Source organism: Pleurodeles waltl, chromosome 11 (genome assembly GCF_031143425.1).
Source record: "Pleurodeles waltl isolate 20211129_DDA chromosome 11, aPleWal1.hap1.20221129, whole genome shotgun sequence".
Lineage (NCBI taxonomy): Eukaryota > Metazoa > Chordata > Amphibia > Caudata > Salamandridae > Pleurodeles > Pleurodeles waltl.
In genome coordinates this window covers 472,771,445-472,793,698 of record NC_090450.1, presented here as the reverse complement: position 1 = coordinate 472,793,698, position 22,254 = coordinate 472,771,445, and the positions used below count along the sequence as shown (strand labels likewise).

Here is a 22,254-nt window from a genome sequence, read left to right as displayed (position 1 = left end):
CCAGGATGGGTTTGTAATGAAGTGGGTGACTGCAAACTGTTGACAAATTTGATTATCTGGGAGTCAGAATCGATAAAACGAGAAACTGGAAATCTCACATTGAAAAATGTGCGTTAACCTTGCTTCATACTGCATCAACGCTAATAAAGAAATATAAAACCACCACCCCAAATCTGTCTCTTTCGCCATTGACGTCTACAAGGCAAACGTCCAGGCAGCAGTGCTGGATAGGACAGCGATTTCTAGGGAATGTATGAAAAATAGTGCAGCAGCATGTGCGCTGTTCTACCTTCCTGGGTAACACATGTTGCTTTCTTTGTAGGATCTAGTTGAAGAATGCCACTTTGAGTCCCTATCATGCCTATTATGGATGGCATAAGAACATCTGTGTTGGATGCTTCACTAGTAAAATGTGATTCTGTTTATTAAGTCTCAAAGCTAGTCTGTGTGGAGGTTGTATAGGATGTCTGTATGGCTTGTTTCTTGAGAGCTGTCTCAAAAATTTCTGTCAGCTCTATCTCTACCCTGTCTTTTTGAGAGACCCGATAAAGCAACTCTGTGTGTTTATTATTGCTAACGCTCAATCTCTCAAAACCCTTGCTTCTTAAGAATTATGTTGTGTTATAACTTATTTGTAGAGCGCTTGTATGCTGATGCTTCTATGTGCTTTAGAAAGATACAACCTTGTTGACAGGGGAAAAAAGCTGGAAGAGACTTAAGGTCAGATGTACAAACACTAGGAATACCGATTTCCTAATGTATGAAACTCACTGAGTTGCATTTAGTGATTCCTCGTTGGTCGCTAATCGACCTACCTTATGAATATTAATGAGGTAGGTCGCAGTTTGTGACCCATTAGGAAACACAGCCATCATGGGGATGGTGGCCTGCTGAGGTCATCAGACCACCATGTCTGTGACTGCTTTTAAATAAATATTTTTTTACATTCTCATAGGGCAAAGGGGTCTTTTAGGAACCCCTTCCTCTTTGTGAATGGATTAGCACCAATTTTAAACTGGTGGTGAAGCATTATTGTTCTGTGATGTGAATGCGATCGCAAAATAGTAATACATACCAAATGGATTCAGGGCCTGATTCTAACTTTGGAGGACGGTGTTAAACCGTCCCAAAAGTGGCGGATATACCACCTACCGTATTACGAGTTCCATAGGATATAATGGACTTGTAATACGGTAGGTGGTATATCCGCCACTTTTGGGACGGTTTAACACCGTCCTCCAAAGTTAGAATCAGGCCCTCAGTATTTAAAAGGGCTGCCCTAAATACACCCATTCCAATTATTGAATGGCAAATGCAAAATGCAATTTGGTAACAAGTTACCTAATCGCATTATACATTTTGTGCATTTGAAAAAGCATTTTTCTGGCTGCAAACGGCCCAAGTCTGCAAATTGGGCCATGTGCAACCGGAAGAATTCTTTAACTATCTGGCCCTTAACTACTTAAAAAACAGGTTTTCAGCTTGAGCCTAAAACAGACTAGATTTCAAAGGGAGAGAGTTCTAGTTTTGCCCTTGCTGTAGAAAAGCATGGTCTCCATAAGTGACCGTTCTGGTCCTAGTGATGGCAAGAAAGAATCTGATGACAGTTGTGATGTATTCGCCAGAAAAGAGAGTGATCTGAAGTGGAAGTGTAGGGCTTCGTGGACAATTGTTAGGGCCTTAAAGACTTCCTGAAATTAATTGGGAAGCTTGTGTAGAGATCACATGAATGCCAGTTTCACTAAGCTCTTGTGCTGCAACATTCTGAGCAAGCTGCAGTCGGCATAAGAGTTTGTGTGCTGCTTCAAGTTAGACTCAATTAGTATATTCAAGATGAGACTGAATGATAGCCTTCAAAGAGGGATCAATAAAGGGGAGATTCTTTTCTTGAATTCAAAGGTGGGTGAACCATAGAACTCCTGAATTCTTCATCAGTTTTGAAGGATATATGGCTGCCAATAATATCTGGCCATAAGCTTGTGCCCCATTTGCTACAGAAGGATCGGAGATAATTAAGATCTCAGTTTTGGTCAGATTCATCGTCAGAAATTTGCTGGCAATCTTTCCCCTGACAATGGTGAGGGCCTCCATTATTGGTCTCATTTTGTAACTGGAGACTTGGACACTACGTAGGATAAAGATAAACTGAGTTTTATCAGCATGCATGCAAAGGTGTACCCCTGCTGCTTGGTGGAATAATTGAGTATGTGGCTGCATATATATGTTAAACAGAAAGGAAGAGATGATTGACCATTAATGACTTCCACTATTGATGTTGTATACTTTTAAAGGGTACAAGGAAAGACTGACCACTTGTGATAAGCCTGAAATGCAACGGTTTGTCCATTATAGAATGTTCTGGGGTACCTGTTGCTTCCAGGATCTTAAGAAAGATATTGTGCTCAATAATATCAAGTGCAGCCACAAGTCTAGGGGTACCAGCATACTGGTTTCTCTTTTATCAATTAGCTGGAGAAAATCTTTGAGGGCTGAAAGGACCCCCCCCTCAGTATAATGACCGGAATGGAAGCCCGTTTTTCTGCCCACCCATTAAGTTGTAAGATTCTGCAAAGTCTTGAGGCTGACATGGGCCATTTTTTTTAAGTTTGCCCAACCGAACAATGGCACGGGTCTCCAGTGTGGAAACTATTGTTGAGTTGCTTGTTGAATTCCCTCACCTTTTCTCCTCATTGGGAATACAGTGAAGAGGACTAACCCTCTGGTGTCAACATTGGCAGTGCTGACTAGCTTCTTGTTTTGTCCTGACTGCTTGTGAAGTTTTGCCAGTGGAGCTACTGTTGACATGAGAAATGTTTTGTTTGTTGCCAGTCTCATTGTCTACTTGAGGCCAGGTTGTTCCCTGTTTCTGATCTGCTTTCAGTTTTTGTTTTGCTTCCGTGTCACATCATTTCTAGGTCGGCTTGTATTGTCTGTGATCACAGTTCAGTCTTGGGCTTATAAATCATCTAACTGTTCTTCTCCAGCCTTCTCTTCAGTGCTCACACCTTTCCAGGAATATATGCCGATAGATGGGCCTTGGGAGATGGGACAAAGGGACTGGTCTGTGGTACAGCTGTTGGACAAATGGTGACTAGTCTATCACACTCAGGCTCCTCTGTCCCACTAAGGCTCATATTTAACACTAGTAATAAGGTTGTTTGGGTATTCTGTGTAGATTATATGATATTTTTGGAGTTAGATTTCTCAGTGGGCCTTTGAATGTAGGGGCAGAGCTGTTAATACCAGTCGGTGTAGTTCATTTGCTGTGAGTTTGCCAGTATGTTGCTAGTTGTAATAGTACCTCATGTCCTTATTGGTAATATGATGGTAGTTATAAGTCTGGGCCTGGGATTGTATTTGTGCTCTTATACTGCCATTCCAGTGTCACCCCAACCACCCCACTCGAATAGGGAGCAGATCAGTAACCTACTGTTCCTTTAGATTTTGACTGTGAGTGACCAGACCTATTGGACTAGGCCTATTAAGACAAGCCAGACACTTTATCACTACTTTTCCCATCCAGTGTCTGACAACCTTCATGTCTTTCTTCTCCTGTTAGTTCCACGGTGAGATACAGAGGTTTAGGATAGTTTTATGCTAGTTCTGAGATAGGTTTATTGGATGATGTAGGAAATGTGCAGGGAAGCTCAAAGCTATGTGAGAGATACACCCTGTGTCTTATGCCTTTTTTTAAATCAGCTATGTCAAAGTCTGCATTTCTGCTACTAATTGTCATAGGGCACCCAGAATTCAGAATGAAAAACAAATGAAATTATTATATTTTTGGATCATCCAGAAACTACTGGCTCATCCTGACTAGATAAAAAAAAGGACTGTGCTATGTAAGAGGTAACAGGGGTCTATCACTTTGAAATCCTGTTGAAGAATAGACCTTGTGGCAGAGGTGATGGTGTAGCAATCATCCATCATGACTCGTTGACTTGCTCTGAAGTCATGGGTCCCAAACACACACCAATTGAACATATGACATTGGTGATCTCTCCCTGTTCCAATTAAGTTTTCATGTTATCACTAATATATCATAAACAAGAACGCTCTCCTACATTCAATTAGAAAATTTTGGACCTGGCCTTGACGATCTAAGCTCTCTCAATAGGAAATATCCATTCTACTGGAAAGCTTTAATCTCTAGATCAATGCAACAGACAAAGAAGAAGCTACTGAAGTGGTTGATAAGTTAAAGTCACTGGCATTCATTCAACTGATCTCATCGACTCATTCTGTAGACCACACGAGACCTGGGCACAGATTTACCTAGCCCTTATGTTGCCATTGCGTCATACAAGGACTAAAGTGATATTACTAACCCAAACAAAACCACCTTGCATGTCTCTGCGTGGCAGTAAATCCAGAGTAACACAAGGCAGTGCATATCGCTGCATGGCGTTCCTCTGCAATTGGAAGGTGTTCTATGGGAGGATTGTGGGTGTTGCCACACACCCACCTATGGATTTTGGCGCTTTCCCAGATTAACCAATGGAAGCAAACTTGGGAATGCATGAAAATTCTACGCCATCCCAACAAAGGCGTAACAAGGAGGAATATATTTATTTCTGCTTGTTACTTTTACAAGTTCTACATTCTGTAGCACACATAGAAAGATGAAATTCCTCTGTTTTTGTGCAGGAAGGTGTTCACTTTTACATGTCTGACCAACAATTCCCTTGGAATATAGGAATATATTAATTTCTGCTTGTTATTTTCACAAGTTCTACATTCTGTAGCACACATAGAAAGATGAAATTCCTATGTTTTTGTGCAGGAAGGTGTTCACTTTTACATGACCAACAATTCTCTTGGAGCTTTTCCGGGATCTCTGGATCGTCAGTTCCATTTTCATATCTGGAGCCACAGCATTGGCTCTCTGTCTTTCACCATAAAATGTCTTTGGATAACTTTTCTGTAGAGTTATGGTTTTTCCACCTCTAGCTTCATCACTCTTTCCAAATACCAGGAGCAATATCTCACGTAGTTTATGCAATCAAATTTGCGAAACACAGTAATCAGTGACTCCACAGTTTTAATATGTAGCTCTCATTCACCTTCCCGATCAGCATGTACCCAGGTTTTCACTAGAGCTATCATGTGTAGAACACTTACCCAGTACTTGCAAAATTCTGATTTTTCTTCACATTCTTTGACAAAATCTACAAACTTGGTCTTCAGGTTTTCTGATGTTGAACTGAGTGTATTGAACATTGCCTGGCTTTGCATTATTTCTTTTGAATGAAGTGCACCCTGTGCCTTGTTCACTCTGAAGCTATGCAAAACCTAATCTATTCCTTTCGTTCCAGAAAGCATTCTAAAACAATTTTTCTATAGCCTCAGATATGATGTGCATACTTTGTAACGAAAGAACATAGTAGGTTCTGCTCAATACTGACGGGACAGTTTTGTTTCCAAAGATGTAAGTCACAATAAGTGCATAGTCTATGCTACATCCACTGAGATAACTTCCTGCACGCAGCAATGCAACTTTTGTCATGTGGAAAATGCCCATCATTAGATAAAGATCATCAAATTCTTGCCTTGCATTAAACATGTGAATCTTATTCTAAATTGCCTTCCTCAGTTGCCAGGAACTGTTGCTGTAATTCAGATGTGAACATTTTGCCTTCAAGTCAGTTTGTCACTCATACAGTGGAACAGATTCACTTGCAGCTGTCCAGAGATTCCTCAAAAGCAGATGCTGACTTAGTTATGAATATGTGGACTTTGCCTACAGAGGAGGATTACTATTTGTCAGCTCATACAAGTTGCGGTGCCAAAATGAGTGAATGGCCTCTCCTTGATTTCACATCCTTTTTAGCTATTTTGCAATCTATTAAACTGGACACAAACTGTCTAACAATGTTATTAGAGTTTTTTAACTCTTTCTTGCGGGACGGGTTTATGCCCTTCAGGTGGAAATATGCTATGGTCCTTCTTTTGTTGAAAAAACAAATCTAGATTCTTCTAATCTGTCTAATTTTCGTCCCATCTCTTTGATACCTGCTCTTTCCAAAATTTTGGAAAAGCATGTTATTGCACACCTCACCACTTTTGCTGAGGCCCTAAATTTCTTCCATCTGTTACAGTCCAGTTTAGGGTGGGATTTAGCACTGAGTCTGCCCTGCTGGGCGTTACGGAACATCTAAGGTAACACCTGGATGATGGTGGCACTGCGGCACTCATCCTGTTGGATTTGAGTGTGGCCTTCTACACAGTATCTCACTTAATCTTGGTGGAAAGATTCAAGGCACTAGGCCTCAAAGGCACAGCTTTAAGATGGCTTGCCACCTTTCTAACAGACTGTGTATTTCAGTTTTTTTTGGCTGATTAAAAATCTAGGCCACAAGAACTGGCCTTCGGAGTTCCTAAAACTTCGGTTCTAAGCCCAATGCTATTTAACATCTATGTCTACCCCCTAGCAGACCTAATAGAGAGTTGTGGGCTCACCCTCTTTTTATGTATGGATGACATGTAGACTATTTTCTTTCTGTCATCGGCCCAGAACCGGGACCCCTCGACCTTGAACCTGTGCTTGAGTAAAATCTTTGAATAGATGAAAAAAAAATCTCTCAAACTCAATGGTGATAAAACTGAGGTCATGGTTCTGGGTGAGAATGACTTCCTCTGGGGCTCGAGACACTCACTAGCATCCCTAGGAACCATGCCTACTCCAGTCATGGAGGTGAAAAACCTGTGCTTCCTTATTGATGACAAACTGATCATGAAACCGCAAGTGACTAAAGTAGCTGCCATCTGCTTTGCTATTCTTAGGCGGCCAAAAAAAGATCATCTGGCTAATCCCTCCTGCAGCTCGGAGGACCGTAATACAAGCTCCGATTATACCTAGACTGGATTATGGAAATGTGCTCTATTTGGGCACGGATAAGACAGCAATTAACCGCTTACAGATAGTTCAAAATGCTGCAGCCAGAATGCTCTTTAATTTACATCACACATAACATAACATGTGCATCTGTAAAGCGCATGTTCACCCAGAAGTGTGTCTTGGTGCTGAATAACAGATATTTATTGTTACCCAACTCAATGGCACTCATTGTATTGACCTTAGAAGGATGAAAGGCAGAATTGGCCAGCTGGGATCATGAGGTTAAACACAGGCCCCTGATGAAGCAGATGTCCTAATTAGAAATTATTAATGAGTGATTACGTATTTTGAATAATGACTTTTGTAGAAAATGAATAATGTAGTAAAAAAAATTGTGCACGTTTGAAATTGTGATCTCAAAGAATGGCCTCTAGTGTTCATGAAATGTACTAATTTGATGATTAATACAATGAAAATAGTAATATTGAAAATGTATTAGATTAATGTAGTAATATGACATATCAAGGGTTATGAAGTATGTTGTAGCTTATTAATTGTAGGTCTTAACCTTGCGAGTGTTTTGGCCTAGTTTGCCAGGCCTCATGCAGAAGCTGTATTTCTTAGCGTTTAATGAAAAATGTTGACGGATTGAACTAACTGTGAAATGCTTATTGTCTTGTTAAAAATGCTTAGCAGAAGCTTTCCATGAGAACCGACTAACAGGAGACAGTATCCTTAAGATGTATCATTATGTGTGTAATGTGTGCAAGAGGTCCTTTCCCAGGACGCGAACAATGAGAGCACTGACTGGAGAAGAAGGTGCAACAAATTTGATACCTGACGAGCCGGATGATGAGAGCATCATAAGGCAGACCAATCAACAATGTGTGAAGTGTGAAATATAAGAATTCATAGATTTGGTATAAGAAAATTATTGGACAGAGTAACAACGTACAATTATTTGACCAATTGGAAATTAGGGGATGGTTTGGGTGACTTTGATATAACAACGTGACAGAGGAGACTAGACACAGATTTGATCTTACCCCGTTATGACATGCGATATTGACTTAAGAAGAGATTTGAGATTCTGTCATTGGGCTCATACTCTCTGACTGAGAGCCTGATGTTTTGCTGATCAATTGATGACCTGAGGACGAAGACTGATTCTGCTTGCTGACCCATACAGTGGATTGGTAGATATGACAATGTGACCGAATCGCATTTTATGCATTTTCTTTCTAGGTACCAACTGCGCTGTCTTAATAGTTCTCCTTAGCTAGATGTTATTTAAATTTGTGTTCTAAAATTGTTTTGCATGAAGTCCCACATGCTGATGCTAATCTGGGTTAGTTGAGGATATTCACATGACTACTGACAATTTGCAGGGACAAATGGTTGACAAACTATTTTGCTGAACCCTATGGATCTTGCAGTATTATTGAAATTGGTTTTACTAATGATTTGTGCTGATGCTTAAGAATGCATTGTGATTCAAGCTTCGATTAAATCATGTTTCTTCTGTCTTTTTGGTTAAATATTATTAATTGCGTTTGATAGGACTAGGAGATTAATACATGACTTTAGCATTGTTAAAAACAGGGAAATAAACTTACTAAACTTTTACTAAAGGTGTAGTTATTCATGGCTGAAAAGTCATGGTGAGTGAAATTTACTGACTCCATTGATTATTGATTTGACTAATGATTATTGATTATTGTTTCTGTTCGGGAACTATGGTAAGAACATCCTAAATGAGTAAAAAGGTTAATCGACCTATAAGCGTCCCCTTGTAAGTTTATTTATAAAGGTCAGATGCGCTAACACTCCTACAGTGGACGCATTAGTCCACTAAGCCACCGGACCCGGCAAATCTGCCTCAGTCTCCCATCTGCTACAGGAACTACATTGACTTAGGATCACTAACAGCCACATGTACAAGGCATTTTTCTAGTCGCAAATGGGCCAATTCGCAGAATCAGCCCGTATGCGACTAGAAAAATGTTTTTTGGGCTTTACAATGCCTAAATTGCACTTCGGTAACTTGTTACTGAATCACAATTTGTGTTTTGTGATTCGGTATTAGGAAGGGGCGTGTTCAGGGCGTCCCTTCCTAATATCGAATCTGAATGGTGTGTATGATTGTTTTGCGACCGTCAATGTGGTCGCAAAACAATCGCAGTTAACACCAATTTCAACTTGGTGTTAACACATTCGCAAACAGGAAGGGATCCCTAAGAGACCCCTTCCCCTTTGTGAATGGAAGCGCAAATATTTTTTCAGAGCAGGTAATGGTCTCTTTGACATTTTCTTTATTGAAATGCATCCCGTTTTCCTTTAAAATTGCTTTATTTTAAAAGCAGTCACAGACATGGTAGACTGCTGTCTCCAGCAGGCCACCATCCCTGTGAGTGCAGCCATTCCCAATGGGGTCCCCAATTGCGACCTACCTCATGAATACTGATGATTCCCATTTGGGAATCGCAAACACTGTTGTATATTTTGTTTTGTGACTCGCAATTTGCGATTCCCAAACAGATCGCAAATTGCAAGTCGTATAACAAAAGGTCATACATCTGGCCCTAAGCGTATTGAGTTCAAGGTTCTCTGCTACATGTTTAAGTCTAAACACAGCGTAAGGCCACACTACATTCAGGAATTGGTGAAACCATACCAGCCAACACAATCGTTAAGATCTTCAAACTAACCTCTCAGATGAAAAGTCACTCTTTCGCATACCTTGTCTCCAAACTATGGAATATTCTTCCAGAAGCTCTAGGGAACTGTAAATCATAAATGACTTATTAGAAAGGCCTGAACACCTGGCTTTTTTAAATTTATGGATTTGCACACCCTAGCTACACTTGCCCTACGCTGGGAAACCCTCTTTGAGAAGCTTTGTGCATTACAAAACTCATGAATAAATAAATAAAACAGCATGCAATGTGTTACCCTTTTGAAACAAGACTTTAGTTTTCATCAACTCTGGTGGTGCCATGGTGGTGCCATGATGAAAACCTTTTGCCAGTAATGATTGTTTAGTAGCTTAATGCAATATCTTCATTTATTCTACCAGCACTGATTAAATAAAATAATAATTAACAAGATTAACTTTACATTATTGTCACGCTTAATGTGATTGCCTCACTGGTCATTAGTGTTGAGTGGAGGCTTTTGGTCTGGCTTCTACGTCTGGAACTTGGAAGCATGCTTATTGGCAAGTGCTGACAATAAGACTGATTTGTCTTGCAGTATATAAAGAGCCAGCAAGCTTGATGGCGACGGACCATTGCTTCTGTGCCCCTTTATACTGCTTAGTCATTTGAGTTATTTAGATCTGTTATTACACACTTTTTGATGCCTTCAAAATACTTTATAAATGGCATAACTATACTAAAGCTATGTTTTCCAAATAGCACCCTTTTGTGTCCACTGTAATGTTAAGGCAGACTTTAAGAGTATTTAGTTAAATTCTTCCCACTAATATATCAACGTGTAGAGACCCAATGGCAAGTATTAATTTCCTCAAAATGTATTGACTACAAAAATAATTTGCCAAACCCTTACATTTTTTACTTTTGATGTGAAAATTAGGTCTTGTTGCGAATGACGATTTTTGAAAACCACTGACAACATCATGTAGTAGAACAAGGTTAAAGACACATCAGGCTTGGGCAGCTTTTATCCTCTGTCAAGTGTGATGTGAGATAACTGTGCCCTCAAAGAGCTGGCCTACTGAAGACACCTTCTTGTGTTTGTCTTCTGATTTCTCAATAGTTCGAACTTCTGAAGCAAATTAACCATAAAACATACCATGTTGCATATGATTGTTGATATAAGATGATGATAAGTCTTTGAGTGTATGCATTATGCACTACATAGACCATTATACACAAACCTTCATTCACAAAGAAGTCTGCCATGTAGAAGGAGAGCCGCACGGCATTGGGAGAATGTGGGAAGGCAAGTTCCTTCTTCCACTGGAAGCGATTCACCTCAGGGTGCCACTGGACTCCATAAAATGGATACTTCTTACCTGGAGGAATCGAAACAATGAGGCAGTCAAAGAAGCAAATATATACACAACCCTCATAAAAGTGCGCTTTAGCTACACAATAACTAATTTTTCCTGCTGCTGTTTCTGAGGGCCATTTGTACAAACACATTTTCCCACGGAAACAGAATTGGTAAATCCTTTGATACATCTAGCCGAAAGCGCTGTAATTAAAAGGTGTTACTGTTACCCAGTTTAATGGTACTGAACTTACTGAGCTGTTGTGACTGTACCCTATGAACTGGGATTTTCATTGGTGGGAGTTCAACTCTTCGAACTGTCCTGTCAGCAGAACAGAGGTTTAGAGAAACAGGGCAATGTTACAATCCACCAACAGCACAATGGCCCCAAAAAAGTTGTCATTCCTCAAAAAAGAGCATTTGTAAAACCTAGACAGTGTGCCGGTTTAGTGTCCAAAAAGGCAATGCACCAAAAATAGGAGGCCCTGATAACAGTAGGCTAAACTCCTAATTCCTGCTCGGTTTTGTTCCATAAAAAGCGATTGTGCCTGGTGTACAGCATGGGCACAGCACAAGTATATCCTGCATTTGTGTATGAAGTTCAGACATCTCATGAAAATGCCACCAAAACGCTGTATGTTATAACAATTACTTTTCAGAACTATGCAGAAGCGTAATTTAATGTTTTGGTTGTTGCTTCTTAGTAAATCAGAGATCGTAATAAAAATAACAAATGGTTGTGATTCAGTAGCTTTATTTATTTGCAAAAGTTAGACATGTTTAAAAATCTTACACAAGTCAATATTTTTGAAAGCTATAACTTATACGTGTACATTTTTAACAAATAAGACATATGTTTTGTAAAAATTGACCTGACATTTATTTTTAACTTTCTGAACAAGCAACGCTGTGTTTTTTAAAGTACAGTTTTTTAATAGTTCCAAAAACATTATTTTTAACTTATAAAAAGAACTACGTCTAAACATCCTTCACAAATGTAGATGTTCATTTGTTCGCTAAAAATGCAATGTTTAAAACTTTTACTTATTAATTATGCTTCTTTTTCAAGAAAAAAAGTCCAACTTGTCGGTTTAGATGTTCTACTGAAAATCCCACAATGTCTGGGAAAGTGGAATGGACAAAATTGGCTATGCTCACTTTAATCCGGATATTTGGCCCACTCTAGTGTCTACTGAACCCTACATTACCAGATCAAATCAAACTTAATGTAATCATTCTAAGACTAAGACGGTACAACAAAAGTAGGCAATGGAAAGGATAGCACCTTCTCAAGCTCACAAGCTGCATGAGTTTGCGGTGACTCTGTAGTCTGTAGTTGTATTGGGATTATTTTCTTATTAAAATTCTAGCCCTTTCCAGTGTTTCTTTTACATGAAAGAACCAGGGTTGGCTTTGAATTTCTTTTTCTCTGTTAAAATGCTTGTTTACTTTCCTGGTGTGCAGACGCATAGCATCTTCAGGGAAAACTATCAATTACAGTTTTTCCTCATGTGTTCACCCTCTGAAAGCTGGACTATTTACAGGAAGACAATAGTTTCTGGTGTTCCGGTACAGGCAGGCTTGGGCCTGAACTGCATGTGGGCAAGGAAGAACCAGCGCTCCTGCTGGTGTCCCACTGAGGATTACTCCTTCCAGGTGTTTCAAGGGGAGAGGATACATTTTCATTTCTACTACAACTGTGATCAGTTGCACAGGTGCACTGTGTCAATCAAGCTAATTTTAATTTTCAGTCAACTAGCAACATATTTACTGGTTACTTCAATGTGGGCCGGTCCACCTTCAACCGGAATGAGCTCAGCAGTTCAAGAATTTTCCAGATGACTCAGATTGCTAGAGTAAGGATCTACAGGAGGATTTGGTTCACTACACCACTGATTATATCTTCATCTCTCCCTTGGTAGAATGTTAGATGAGCTCTTCCATCATGTGGCTCTGAGGAGGGAGTGAGAGGGTAGAATGGTCCCAGGGCTGTAGGATCCTATTTTGTATAAATATTTATGGCACAGGGGAGAGGGTATATATCACACTCAAAGAGTGCTCTCAAGTATGTCTGGAATACATGCCAAACAGTTATTAGATGGGTTGACTCTACATGGACTCTGCAAAAAGAGCAGCTAGGGACATCAGTATGCTTTTGGCGATCAGGGATATCGCTGGACTCAGGAATTGATGAAAAAGGCAGCAAGGTGTTGATGTGTCTAGTCTCCCAGGTGAGGAGTGGGGCTCAATGACTGAAAATTGCAAAATGTCTTCTTATAAGGAACATGGGGCCATATGTACAAACACTTTTTCCCATAGACACAGAATGGGAAAAACCCTTTGCTACATCTGGCCCATGGCTCTTTTGCTGGTGGAGAATATACAACACAAGAGAAGGATGGATTTTCGAAATGCAAACAGGCTTATGGGGAATCACTAATTCAATGGAAACTAGATTATGTGAAAGAAACATTCATCTAATGGAATTTGATAATAGTCTAAAGGTGGTGGAATACAGCTGCATGAAATGCTTGTCAGTTCAATGTGTATGATAGAATTACATTCAAACTAATGACATTTTTTTTGGTCATTATATTTATAAGTTTTATTTTTCAGTGTTGTTGTCCCCTAAATCCTTTGATTTATCTGTTTGATTTACTTGGCTGGTGACAACTCCCCTTCCAATTACTGTATTTGGTAATGAGTACTCTTAATACATTCTCGAGTAACAGTTTCATTCCAGTGACATGTTTTTACATATTTTGTAGGACTATGTAGCCCTCAGGAATACAGTCTATTCTGCGTCAACTGGTCAAGGAGGTGTTTTACAAAGGAGAGACCTTTTTTGTTGCTTCTGTTCTCATCAAAACACTGTAACCTGGGCAAATACCTTTACAACCCTCTGGCTTAGTTTTTTTTTTGTCAAAACTGTGAGCTACAAAGTCATAGTTTTGTAGAGAGCATTAAAATATCGGCAATGGAATACTAAAATCTGGAACCACCTATGCAAAAAGTGTGAGATCTCCCATGTTCATTCAGTAAAATATAAAGGACAAATTGAGTGTGTCAGCTTCCTAATTGGAACCAAAGAGATGCAGTGAAGCAGGCTTTGGTGCTACCTTACGTGGACAATGAGGAGCATAATGGATGTGAAAGGACTCACCTTCCATGGTGGACACAAACTCCAAGCCCACTTTATCTGTGTTGGTAGAGAGGACATTGTAGAAGTTTCTGAGGTTCTTGTTGGCATAAAAATCCTACAAGATATGAAATAGGTACATGAACAGGCAAGCAAATATCTACTTAAGTACGCCTAGGAAAAACACATTCCCAAATAGAGTGAGTTCAATAAGATATCTAGGTGGTATGCTATTCTCAAGTCAGGTGGTCAGAGCTACAAATTCAAGTAATTCAAATGTTTCTGGTTTCAAACCTTTTACTGGATTATGTGAAAATGAAGAGCAACCATGGTACAATATGTTCGATTACAGAGTCTCAGAGATTTCGTCTTCAGATCGAAATGGTCAAGAAGATGCAGTGAACATACTTTCCTTATGCTCATGATAGAAACGTCAACACTAGGCTAACAGATCAAAAACAAATATTAAAAGATTAACTTTGGCATTGGCGTAATAGCGTTATTTTAACGCTGTAAATTTAAGAACAGAAAATTACTGGTTTCAGGATAGGCAAGTTAAAAAGGCAACTTTTAATTGAGGAAATGGGTAACTGAACTAAACATGGCCATAGATAATAGGTCTGGCTTTGGCTGACCAGCTATTGGCTTTGTCAATGCTTTTATATAGTTGAGAGTCTCTGATACAGTAATCTTAGTAGACAGCGCTAAAGCTGGTCAAAGTTTATAACAAATTGAAATAATCATCATACGAGAGTGCCATTTGCCTATTTCTTGGAAATAGGCTCAAGTAGTTAAAGTACTTGCTGCAGAGCACTTCCTGTAACCTGCAGTTCACAGTTGTGAATCCTAATAGGATAGTTTGATATTTTAATGAGCTCATCAACGTTAAAATACACATACATTATTAAAGATAAAGGAAGGCATTCTAAGAGCCAACAAAGGAAGACACAGGGAGACATGGGGGAGAGTAAGACAGAAATTTAAAGAAATCAAACAATGGGAGGAAAAGAAAAATATGTTCTCTATACTCCTCCCCCCGTAGAGTTGAACGGTTCAGATTTCTGACTCTATGGCACTAAGGACTCAGTAAACCTGGACCCAATACACAACCCACTGAGCAACTTTGCTTAAGAAGAAGTGTTTTCTGGTAACAATCAGTCCCATAAGATGGGACAGGGACAATTAGTGGACACCCAAACTCTCTTTCATAAAGGAATAACACTTTTCAAATGCAATACAACAGATTATGCATCAAAAATGTATACTTTATAATCCTAACCTAGTGCATATAATATGAATTGTAACCACATAGAAAAAAAACAGTAACGCAGCAAAGAAATGAAAACAATAGGGAAAAGTTATAGTCTTAACACCCTCTTTGTGCTATGTGTAGGTGCTATGCTATGGTTGTTATAGCAGATTAGTAAAAATTCTGCCTAAATCTGATGTTGAAAGGTGGTTCCCTATCGAATACCTGTTTTCCGAACTATAAGATGACAGCTCCCACCAATTCAGAACAAACACTCCGCTCGTATGATGTGAAAGCTGTCAAACAGCTCTCACTTCATGCGAGCGGTTTCCTCTGTTTCCCTGCCCGCCGAATGCCGTGGGTGGTGGTGGTTGGATTAATTTATAGTAATGAAAATGACTTTACATTAAAAATGTGTGGAAATTCACTGAAAAAACTAAGGTTACAGGTACGTTATAGTTTGGAAATAGAATTTAAAAAAACTTAAAAATTTACTTACAAAACCAAAGGTTACAAAGACGTGCTAGTTAGGCTCACATTTTAAACGCACAAATCCATAGAAATTCACCTGTTATAGTTAGAGTTATCACAAGTAACTATAACTTGGGCTCTAAGATAACTATAACTTGCGCCCTCACGATGCACAGCTAATTACCCGACAAAGTACAGCACTCATGACATCTCTGATAACATCATTGATAATATCAATTTAATATTTGCAGTAAAATGTTTGATGAAAACACTGTCCACGGTGGAGGCACAAGTTATAGTTACCTTAGGGCACAAGTTATAGTTATTTAAGATATGAGATAACTCTAACGAAAAATGAATTTGTATATTTAAAATGTCTATCTATCTATCTATCTATCTATCTATCTATCTATCTATCTATCTATCTATCTATCTATCTATCTATTTATACCTATATAGATATGCATATATAGAACATATGTGTGTGTGTATACATGTACAAATATACCTTATATAGATGGGTGTGAGTGTGTATATATATATATATATATATATATATATATATATATATATATGTGTGTGTGTGTGTGTGTATTCACTGAAAAAACAAAGGTTATAGGGACGTTGTAGTTAGGCTCATATTTTAAACGTACAAAAAACAGAGAAATTTATAAGTTATAGTTAGCCTAACTAGACCTTACGCCCCACAATGCACTGCTTATGACCTCACATATTACATCACTTATTACATGGTCAGTGACATCACTGATGACATCCCTGATGACATCTCAAATCACATCACTGATGATATCTCAAATCACATCACAGATGACATCACTTACAACATCATCCCATGATTGTGAGTGTTTTCTAAAAGTTACTGAGTGTTAAACATGTATACTAAAGTAAGTGGCTGTGGGAGTGCCTGTATAGGTGAGTGAGTGGGTGTGTAAGTGGTGTATGAAAGAGTGAGTGGGTATGTGATAGACTGTATATATTAATGAGCGGGTGTGTGAGTTTGAGCAAGTGGGTGTGTTAGTGGGTATATGAGTAAGTGTGTGGCTGTGTGAGTATCTGTATGGGTGGGTATGTAAGTGGCTGTAATGGTTAATGAGAGGGTAAATAAGTGGCTGTATGGGTGAGTGTGCTGGTATGTCAGTGGCTGCAAATGGTGAATGTGAGGGTGCATGAGTGGCTAAATGAGTGATTTAGCAGGTACACAAGTGTCTGTGTGTGTGAGTGCCATGGTACATGAGTGGCTGTATGGGTGCATGAATAGGTATGTAAGTGGCTGGATGGATGAGTGAGTGGGTGTGCGAGTGGCTGTACGAGTGTGTGAGTGGCATAAAAAGAGAGTAAGTCAGTGTGAGAGAGGTTGTATGGGAGAGTATGTGCTTGTCTGTGACTGTATAAGTGAGTGAGTACATGTGTTAATATGTGTATGAGTAAGTGAGTGGGTGTGTGAGTGAGTGGGTGTGTGAGTAACTGTATGATTGAGTGAGTAGGTGTGTGAGTAGCTGTATGGATGACTGATTCAGCGTGTGAGTGGCTGTACAGGTGTATGAGTTGGTGTGTAAGTGTCTGTATGTCTGTTTTGCTATATGTGTGAGTGGCTGTATTGGTCAGTGAGTAGGTGCATGAGTGGCTGTATATATGAGTGGTGTTAGTGGCTGGTATGGGTGTGTTGATATGTGAGTGGCTCCATGGTTCAGTGTCTAGGTGGGAGTGTTTGAATGGGTCTTTGAATGGGTATGTCAGTGCGTTGAGGAGAAGTTATATGCAGTGTAAGTGGTGTGTGAGTGGGCCTATGGTTGATGTCATCAGTGATGTCATCTGAGATGTCATCAGTGATGTCATTTGAGATGTCATCAGTGATGGCATCAGCGATGTCACTGACCATGTCATAAGTGATGTAAGTGCATTGCGGGGGCACAAATAATAGTTAGGTCAGCTAACTGTAACTGCTGAATTTCTCTGGTTTTGTATGTTTAAAATGTGAGCTTAATTATAACCTCCCTGTAACCTTTGTTTTTTTTGTGAATTTCTAAGGTTTTTCAAGTTCAATTTCCTGACTATAACAACCCTGTAACCTTTGTTTTTTTCAGTGAATTTCAATGTTTTTTTAAATTCAATTTCCTAATTATAACAACCTTGTAATGTATGTTTTTTCAAGTAGTTTCTAATGTTTGTGTAATTTTTTCCTCTAAATGGATATTATCTGTTATAGATATAAAATATGTTTCTGTTGAAATAACGCTTCAGTGTTAGTCACTATATTTTAGGGAATTAAATACAGCTTATTAAATATTATATTAAATTGCTGAAGCATTATTTAAATTTCTATTATTGCGCTTTAATCACTGCTTTTTTTGAATATATATATAGTATACATAATGTTTCACAGTAGAAATATACCAACAACATGTTTAAATTATCTTTTGGAATGATTTTTAAATGGAAAATATTTCACAAATCAATGTTCAGTGTTTGTGGCGACCCTGGACATCACTGTGATGTCATCAACCACAATGACTTTGTGGTTTTCAAATAGTGCACATCACTTATATACACATATTGTAGAGACTGTTTGGTTAAAGGGGTTTCCTAACATGATGTATACAGTTTTCTTTTTGCATTAGGTTTTATAGGAAAGTACTTTTCTGGTGGTTTTTGCGTTTCCTCAGTGGTTGCAGTGAGGTTAACTGCGACAACCGCATGGTTTTCAAATAGTGTAAATCACAAATATGCACATAATGTAGACACTGTTTGTTTATAGGGGCTTACTAATATAATGTTTAAAGTTTCCTTTTTGTATTAGGTTTTGTAGGAAAGTACTTTTCTCGTAGTGTTTGAGTTTCCGCGGTGACTCCGGCAGTCGTTGAGACGTCGTTAACTACATGACCGCTTGGTTTTAAAAACACATATATACAGATATTGTAGGCAGTGTTTGATCCTAGGGGTGTACTAATATACTGTTTACAGTTTTCTTTTGGTATTACACTTTGTAGGAAAGTACTTTTATAGTGTTTTTTGAGTTATTGTATTGACTCTGGCAGTCGCGGTGATGTCTTTAACCGCTACAACCGCGTGTTTTTCAAAAATAGTAAAACAAATATATACAGATATTGGAGACATTGTTTGGTTATAGGGGTTTATTGTGATGATGTTTTAACTTTCCCATGCAGACTTATTTGAAATAAAAAAAAAATTATTATATTTCTGAATGTCGCAACGACATGCGTCATTGGAAAGATCATGTGACCAGGAAAGGAAACTATATGATTGGAGTGGAAAGTTTTCAAGCATTTTAATAAGGATCCCACCCATTTGTCTGTTCATGAACATTCCATTTGGTTCTTGATTCATTCTGAGCAGGTCTATCTGCAAATATAGGAGCAGTCCTTTTAAAGGTTTGCATTTGGGGTTTTTCAAAACTTCCAGAATGGCAACAGGAGAAAGCCAAGTCGTCAGGTGCCGCACCCAGCACAGGAATGATTGAAGACCCGGAGAATGAAGACTATGGAGATGAAGGGGCTTCAGTGAGGAGAGCCAGTGTTGCGTGGCACTTCTTCACAATTCCATCAAGAGAGTCAAAGACTGTGGGTAAAATGGTGAAGTGCTCTCTATCAAAAGAAGCTCTCCAGAGGATCCAGTAAAAAGTACTCATGTGGCACTACATCAATGTTATACCACCTAAAAACGTACCACACCAACCAGTTAAAAAAGGCTAGGAACATCAAGATCTTCAGCAGCACTATCTGAGCCAGGGCACACAGTGCCTGTAGAAGTACAGACCCATGTTGGAGACACAGCATCTGAATTCAGCTGATGAAAATATATTGTATGGACTGCAGCACAGTCATCTCTGCTGGAGAGCAGTCAGTTCAAGTCCTTTGCGATGCAGGAAAGCAGCACAAGTGTTAAATATAATTTCCAATCTCACTTTTTGCAGCCTTTTTTTTTGCTGCCTGTTGAACTTGTTCAGCTCCATATTGCCATTTAGTTTGCATACAAAAACCCCACATTTTTTATAAAAGCACACACAAAATACACAAAAACAACAAAAAAACAAAAGGTTCTTGTTAGTACAAACTTTTATGGTTAAAAAAGATGAGTGCATGATTCCATGTATGCGTGTGTAAATAGGTACGTCAGTGTGTGTATGTGTGAGTAAATGCATGGATGTATGTGTGTATGGCTAAGTGATTAGGTGTATTAGTGTGTGTGTATGGGTTTGTGATTGGGTACATCAGTGTCTGTATGGATGAGTGATTGGGTGCATCAATGTCTGAATGGGTGAGTGATTGGGTGCATCAGTGTCTGAATGGGTGAGAGATTAGGCGCATCAGTGGGTATATGGGTGATTGAATGAGTGCATGAGTATTGTAAAGGTGATTGGCTGAGTGCATTAGTAGTGTATGGGTGATTGTATGGGTGACTGAATGAGTGTATGAGGGCATGCAGGACTGAGTAACTGAGTGCATAAGTGCATGTATGGATGAGTGAGTGGTGCAAGAATGGGTCTACTGGCTGAGTGGGAACATCACTGGCTATATGGATGAGTGAGTGAGTGCATAAGCACATGTTTGGGTGAGTGAGTGCAAAAGTGCATGTATGGGTGAGTGAGTGACTGCATGTATGGGTGAGTGAGTGCATGTATAAGTGAGTGAGTGAACGCAAGTGTCTGTATTTGTGAGTGTATGAGTGATGTGTGGGTGGGTGAGTGCATGACTGGTGTATGGGAGAATGACTAAGTGTATGAGTAGTGTATGGGTGATTTACTGATTGTATGAGTGCATGTATGGGTCAGTGAGTGTATAAGTGATATATGTGTGAGCGACTGAGTGCATAAGTGGTGTATGTGTGACTGAGTGAGTGCATGACTGTATAGGTGAGTGAGTGCATGACTGTATAGGTGATTCTCTGAGTGCATGTATGGGTGAGGGAGTTAATGCATGTATGAGTGAGTGACTGAGTGCATGTATGGGTGAGTGACTGAGTGCATGTGTGAGTGACTGACTAAGCGTATGTATGGGCAAGTGAGTGAGTGCATGAGTGGTGTATGGATAATTTACTGATTGTATGAGTGCATGAATGGGTGAGTAAGTGAATGTATAAGTGATGTGTGGGTGAGTGAGTGAGTGAGTGAGTGCACAAGTGCAAGTATGAATGAGTGACTGAGTGCATGAATGGCTGAGTGAATCTGTGCATGAGTGCATGTATGGGTGAGTGAGTGTGTGAGTAGTGCATGGGTGACCGAAAGAGCAGGAGTGTGTGTGGGTGAGGGAAGTGAGTGCATGAGTGCTGCATAGGTGAATGAGAGAGTGCATGACTGCATGTTTGGGAGAGCGACTGAGTGCAGGAATGGTGTATGGGTGATTTAGTGTATGGGTGTATGTATGGGTGAGGCATTGACTGCATGAGTGCATGTATGGGAAGTGAATGAGTGCATTAGAGCTGTATTGTCGACTTAAGAGACAATGAGTGAAAATATGTTTGGGTGAGTGAGGGTATGAGTGCATGTATGGGTGAGTCCATGAGTACTGAATGGATTATTGACTGCCTGCATGTTTGAGTAAGTAACTGAGTGTATGAATGGTGTTTTGGTAAGTTAAAGAATGTATGAATGATGTATGGATGATTGATGGAGTCCATTCGGGGCTATGTTGGTGAATAAATGTTTGTGTGAGTACTTGTATGAGAGAGCAAGTGTGTATCTCACCCGCTCTATGGGTGAGTAATTTGTAAACTGGGTGGTTTAACCTGTAAACGAGTGGTGGTGTGAGTAACTGCATTCAGTGAGTAAATGGCTATTGGAATGGCTATAAGAATTAGTGAGTGACTGTGTAAGTGATTGTATGAGTGACTAAGAATATTAAAAAGTGTGTTTATGGGTGAGGTAGAGCCTGTGTGAGTGCCTGTTGAGTTGAGTGAGTGCCTCTATGGGTGAGTTATTGGTTGTGTGAGTGCCTGTATGGGTGTGTAGACGGTTGTGTGAGAGCATCTATGAGCTAGTGCTTCAATGATTAATTAACTTGCTTCGTAACTACGTGAAAATTGGTTGTATTACACTGAAACTTTAATTAGGAAATAAGCAAAATAAACTGGTGGAAAGTATGGAAAGAGCAGTTTATGTTTAAAATCAGTCTCCATTGTATCTGAGCAATATGTCTCAGCCTCAAGAACTGTTTTTAGACATGTAATGTCATTCAACTGCAGCGGCTACTGGAAAAAAATATAAAGATATGTTAGTATTTAATCTTCATATTGACATAAATATAACAATAGTCATTGCTTATACTCGTATACTGAAAGACTATATTACAATGTACTAAAAATATCATTTTTTTCATTTTTAGCTGTTCCCAGCTTTTCTACTTCTTCATCTGTAAGCGATGGTCTGTATAAAGCATCACCTTCAAACTGTGGGGAAAAAACAATCAATGGATTGTAAAAAAAAAAAAAAAAATCTTCATAGTAAATCACTTTAAATAAGTTATACTATGCATTGCAGCCACTACAATTAATTATTCAGTGGCTTTC

The 22,254-nt window shown here is 39.2% G+C and overlaps 1 protein-coding gene across 1 annotated transcript in view; it reads right to left on the bottom strand.

Annotated features, from left to right (window-relative positions):
• LOC138265784 (gamma-glutamyl hydrolase-like) overlaps window positions 1-22,254 on the bottom strand; it is a 189,092-nt gene that overhangs the window by 22,915 nt on the left and 143,923 nt on the right. Inside the window, exons 7-8 of the mRNA XM_069213812.1 lie at window positions 14,016-14,109; window positions 10,737-10,874 (exon numbers count right to left, since the gene is read on the bottom strand). Of these exons, the coding sequence (XP_069069913.1) occupies window positions 10,737-10,874; window positions 14,016-14,109 (232 nt within the window). The remainder of the gene's footprint in view (window positions 1-10,736; window positions 10,875-14,015; window positions 14,110-22,254) is intronic.